The 6,000-nt window shown below is 39.5% G+C and overlaps 1 protein-coding gene across 2 annotated transcripts in view; it reads left to right on the top strand.

Moving 5' to 3' along the window:
* The window catches only part of LOC111862938 (mutS protein homolog 4), a 44,466-nt gene that overhangs the window by 20,712 nt on the left and 17,754 nt on the right, over positions 1-6,000 (top strand). For both annotated transcript variants that reach the window (XM_033750860.1, XM_023848808.2), the window contains exon 11: positions 1,892-1,995. In XM_033750860.1, coding sequence (XP_033606751.1) covers positions 1,892-1,995 — 104 coding nt within the window. The remainder of the gene's footprint in view (positions 1-1,891; positions 1,996-6,000) is intronic.

Here is a 6,000-nt window from a genome sequence, read left to right as displayed (position 1 = left end):
AAGGAAAAAACGACGGAGGCACTGTCAAGCATCTCAAAAGATGAATTTAGACAATGTTTTGAAAAATGGAATAAAAGACTAGACAAGTGTATTAGTGTAAGTGGAGAGTACTTTGAAGGGGATTGAAGGTTTATGCTTAAAATTTGAATAAATAAGTTTAAAAAAAAATAAGTTCGGTTTCTTTTGGGTACCCCCTCATAATTATGTTGAATTTGAGGTTCAGAAGGCAGTGACTATAAAGAGTGCTATGTTCTGCCATTTGATGCCACGTAGTCTGGTAGAAGTTTACCGATGTTTCAGAAGAACATACTGCCACCTTCTTCAGGGTTGAAGAGCAAACAAAGCAAGCAACCAACTCTACTTGCTGCATGCTTCTTGTTGGTTGCTAGGCTTACCTTTCAATACCACCATTCCAGGAACTTTTTGACTGACCCTCATATGAAACTTTTTATCATATGATTAACATGTAAGCAGTAACAAATATTACAACATTGATATCTATAAATTCTATCTGATACAGAGATTACTGTCCTATGAATTTTAATGCCAGGTAGTCTGATAGATGATTAATGACATTTTGAAGAAACCTGCTGCCTCCATCATGGTAGAAGAATGAGCTGAACTTGGGAAATTGTGGTACAGATATACAGATAATTGGTTTATTTCTTGTTCTCCTTATTCTACGAGTATGTGGTCTGTTCAGTGTTCCTAGTCTAATTATTGCTCTCTGTATATCTGCACTACCATTTCCCATGCTCATATTACACTTCTACCTTGAATACTGAGGTAGCATCTTCTGTGAAAACACTGGGGACATCTGCCAGACTACAGAGTGTAGTAAGAAAATAATTTTTCAAGTCACTCTTGTGAGAATCTCAAATCTGACCCATCTCAACTGTGTTTTTTTACTTTGTTCATATTCAGTGATTAGATACAGTTCAGAATGATTCAGTTGTATGATGGGACAGATGTAATTAAAATAATTAAAACAGGAGGGCTCAGGTGGCTGGAATATCTCTTCACCGTAAATGAAATGTACTCCCATGAGAAAATTAATTTTCTTTAAATCAGTGGTACTGCAATAATGGGGAGATCAAAATCTGAGGTGACTATATGGTTTTGAATGAGTGATGCAGTATCCTGGATTCTGTAGATGGAAGGAAATAAATGCTGCATAGGAATCAATGGGGAGGTTGAGGTGAACACAAGGCTACAGCACCATAAATGTAGAAGCATATTCACTGATATGGATATAAAATAAATTATTAATAAGAGGCTGCTGCATGCATATAATTTACAACTGGGCTGATATCTTCTCATCAATACCACATCCATACCACCTGAGGTCCACCCAGTCTACTTTACAGGAGTTACCAGGATCTCTCTCCTAGAGGTAAGTTGGCCAGAACAAGAAACTTAATATTCACTTCTCTCTAGCATCAAGGTTAAGAATATGTGCTGCTATACTTCCACTCACCATACACATGAGTATTCATGGTGCGGTGCTTAACTAAGTACTGGGGACAATTCTACTTTTAATTTTTCTGAGATAGTTTTGAATTTTATGCATGTTTAATGACAGAAATGTACATAAATATTTAATGCTTCAGAAAGAGATATTCAAAATTAAAATTTTATCTTTAAGTTGTAGGTAGGTTTTATCATATCAAATTAATCAGAATCTGAAAAAATTGGTTCAAGATTGGAATGAAGCTAAAGATGAAAGATGTTCATGTCATTCCTATATTGTTTTATGCAGTTCATGCAAAGAATGCCTTCGGAAAATGTGAAATGTTGTAGTGATGATGAAAGGGAAAAGAAATAAAAAGAAACTTTTTCAGAATTTTTGTAATTGTATGCATTAAATTCATTTGATATGCTTAATTTTCAGGTTCATAAGAATCGAAGCACTCTGTCATTCACCACTCAAGAGTTAATTCAGATAGATCGAAGAAGTAAGGAAGCAGTCAAGGAAATTGTGATGCTGAGTAATGTGTAAGTATGGTTTCTGCTTTACGCTTTTAATCAGCCTGTCATTTAACTCTTGTTGAATCATCTCTCTAATAAAATTGGTAGTGAGTGAATATTTCATGATTAGACCATTATGTTTCAGACACTAGAAACTTTAATACATTTTGAGGTTATGAACGTAAATTTATTTGATATACTTGGACTCTAGCTTCTTTTTTTAGTATCAGTTCAACTTTATATGAGTTGACTGACATTAGGTCTTAGTCTCTCCTTTTTTCAGACAATCATCCCCTTTTAAATTTCTCACTGGTTCTTTCTTCTCTTTTGGTGTCTTCCAGTATCCGGGTGAACCATCTTGTTCTGGGTTACCTCATAGGTCTCTTTTTTCTAAATTCAAATTTATTTGCCCTTCTCAGTATTATTGTTTGAGCCATTATAATTGTTTCTTTTCTTAGTCTGTCAACAAATTTTGAATTTTAACTTCTCTAAAATTGTGCTTTCTAATTCTACTCCTCCTTGTTTTCTCTCAGTACTTCTCAGAAATTTCATACATGTGGGACATTGATGCTAATGGAAACTATTCAGATGTATTAATAATAAAAATATGTAATTATTTATTTATAGTTCTTACTAGCCCCACTATATACTACCACAGTCAATAAGTTCGTGGACTGGCCACAAAGTATTGTTGCAGTGCACTACAGCGGATAGGTTGAGGCACGATCTGATGTCCTGTCAGTGCATCTCTTGTCATATCAAGAGGCAGTTGTGTGCAAACAGTGTAAGCAGAACTATGGCCTCTATTGTGAACTGCAGTTAAATGCAAGTGGCAGAAACCGAAAATGTGGCAGTTTAAACAACGAGCAAACATCAAGTTCTACCAAAAACTAGGAAAGTCCCTTAGCGAAACGTTTGGCATATGAACAATTGCCTGTTGCTACATGAGAACGCCCCTGCACATCGCTCTGTTCTTGTCCAAGAGGAAATGGCAAGGCAACAGGTCACCGCTTTGCCACACCCTCCGTACTCACCTGATCTTACACCATGCGATTTCTTTCTCTTTCACCGCTTCAGAGCAAAGCTATGTGGTCATAGATTTCAGTCATCTGAGGAGGTCATCAATGCCACAAGAGATGCGGTACGGGAATTTCCTACCAATATGTTTCAGCAGTGTTCTCGGCAGCTATATCAATGTTGGCAGACTTGAATAGTGGCCAACGGCAACTATTTTGAAGGCCAATGTGGATCTGTGCATGTGTATGTGAGTATATTGCAATATGATGCGATAAACCACAGTCCACGAACTTAATGACTACCATATAGATGTATGCAGTAATCAGATTCTGATATCTCTTATGAGAGAGAACTTTATCTGTGTAGAAGCAGAATTTAATGGAGTTCTTTCATTTTCTTTGCCATCTGATCCATCAGTCTTTTCATTCATTACTCACTATCAACAACATCTTCTGTGACTTCACTAACTGAAGTAGCAGTTTAAAACATACTTCATTGTTGTCTACCTGACTTTTCTACATATATATAGGATTTAACAAACTGTCATGTCATAAATTAGAATAAGGACCTGACTTTTCTACATACATATATATATATAGGATTTAACAAAATGTCATGTCATAAATTAGAATAAGGATTTAAGAAGTAAGGCTTTAGCCGACTGTTTCTGTTAGTGTACAGGTAAAGGTATATTCTTCCTTGTGCTAATTAACCACCATGTCATGAAGATGGATGTGGAGTGGAGGTATAGCTCCTTGCATTCTGAATCTTGGTACTAGAAAACGATGAGCAATCAGTTTCACGTCCCAAACATTTAACCTTTGGGAAAGCCTCACAACAACTGCATATGCCCCAGAGCCAGTCGGGGCACAAGAGAGGAGAACAAAAATCTCTGCCCCTACAATGAATCAAACCCTGATAAGTTGCTTGTCCAGTCCACAGCCTGAGCTGTACTGAATTGAAGCCATAAAGACTTTAAGACTTTGTTGTTATGACCTGTATTCTCAGATGATCATATCATTAGTACATAGGTCGTACCGAAAGTTATGAGCAACTTTTTTTGCATGCTACATGGGAACAGCAGATGAAAGAGAGTATGGTGGTTGGTGGAACCAGCTGTTGTGTTAACCTTGAGTGTCTTGTGACATCGATAGCTTGCATCACGTGACCAGTATCACTCCTAACAAAATGGCCAACAACCACATGTCATTTTGCCAGCGTGCTGTCATTGAATTTCTTGTGAAAGAGGAAATCCCTGCTGCAGAAATTCACCAGAGACTTCAGCCTGCTTATGGAAGTGTGTGCATGGATGCGAGCAGTGTTCGAAGATGGGTGAAACATTTTAAAGACGGGAATACCAGCATTGAAGATGAGCCTCGGAGCGGTCGTTCTCGAACAGCCTCAACTGAATGCAACAAGGAAAGAGTGGATGAGATCACCGAAGATGACAGACGTGTGACTGTGGACACAGTAGCCCGAAAACTTGGAATAGGGCACAGTGCAGTACAGGAGATGATTGAAAGCTTGGGCTATAGGAAAGTTTGTGCTCGTTGGGTCCCGCAGTTATTGACCGAAGACCACAAAGGTCAGCGAAAAGCCATCACCTCAGAACTGCTGCAGAGATATCAACATGAAGGCGATGATTTTTAGCTCTGTATTGTGACAGGTGATAAAAGCTGGTTTCACCATTCCGAGCCTGAAACGAAATGGCAGAGTATAGAATGGCACCATTTGCAATCTCCATCAAAAAAGAAGGCAAAGACAGTGCCATCAGCTGCAGAGGTGATGGGCACAGTCTTCTGGGATGCAGAGGTGTTTATTCTGGCCGAATTCCTGGAACCTGGGCAAACCATCAATGCTGCTCGTTATGTCCAGACGCTGCACAAGCTCCGTTGTGCATTGCGCGATAAACGTCTGGGACAAAACAGCATCATCCTGCATGACAACGCTCGCCCCCATGCCGCTCGCCTCACATTGGAAGCAATGGCAAAGATGGGGTGGGAAGTTCTTCCACACCCCTCCTATAACCCTGATCTGGCACCCTCCAACTACGATCTTTTCGGATTTGTGAAGGATCAGCTGTATGGACAACGTTTTGAGACAGGGAAGGCAATTCAGAAAGCAGTGCATCAGTGTCTTCGGATGGCTGGAGAAGGAATTTTACAGAAGTGGAATTTTCAAACTCCCAGAACGCTGAGAGAAATGTGTACAAAGAAGTGGCGATTATGTGGAAAAATAAAGAAAGGACTGTAGATTGAGGTGGTGTATTTGGTTTGTCAATAATAAAGCATGTTACTTTACAAAAAATTGTTGCTCATGACTTTCAGTATGACCCTCATACTTAGAATATTTAAAATATTTCTGTGTTTAGAATGAAAATTGGGAAGGAATTAATAAATGCATTGTGGGATGTCGTTGTACACTGAGACAACTACTTGAAGCTATAACAACAAATGTTCGTTGCATTTAGAACGTGTATTACAAACGAGCGAGCGCATGCCTGAAAAATACCGGCAGAGACTCCTTTTGTGGCGGCTAGTCCAGTCCAGCGATTACAATGTCAAATGCAGGCCCTGAAAAGGGCCCTTTTGTCTAACAGTGTCTTCTTGTAGCAGCCCGATGTCATTCTCTTGCTGCAGCGGCAAGCCTGGCTGACCGGTGGTGCTGCGGTGCGTGCGCCGGTAGAGTCAGCTGCCTATGATGCGTGCACCGTTACAGGAAAGTTACAACAGCAGTAATTTCTTGTTGTCAGCATAGCTATGATGGCTGTGACTGATGCAAGACATGTTACTTTGTCAAAGTCAAAGTCAAAGTCAAAGTCAAAGTCATGTTGCAACTGATGCTCAGTCAGTCTGTTTGTCTTGGTCTCGAGCCCCAGCTGGGGCTCATGACCAGATGTTTTCTTCTTTGTGAAAGTTGCTGTCCTGTCCATTTGGGGCGCCCTCTCTGATGAGAGGTCGGGTCTGTCATTTGCCAGTTATAGTCAGTCTATTGTCAGTATTTACATATATTTAC

The sequence above is a fragment of the Cryptotermes secundus genome, unplaced genomic scaffold, assembly GCF_002891405.2.
Source record: "Cryptotermes secundus unplaced genomic scaffold, Csec_1.0 scaffold697, whole genome shotgun sequence".
NCBI lineage: Eukaryota > Metazoa > Arthropoda > Insecta > Blattodea > Kalotermitidae > Cryptotermes > Cryptotermes secundus.
Note: the sequence above shows the minus strand (reverse complement) of the source record. Positions and strands in the feature narration are given on the sequence as shown.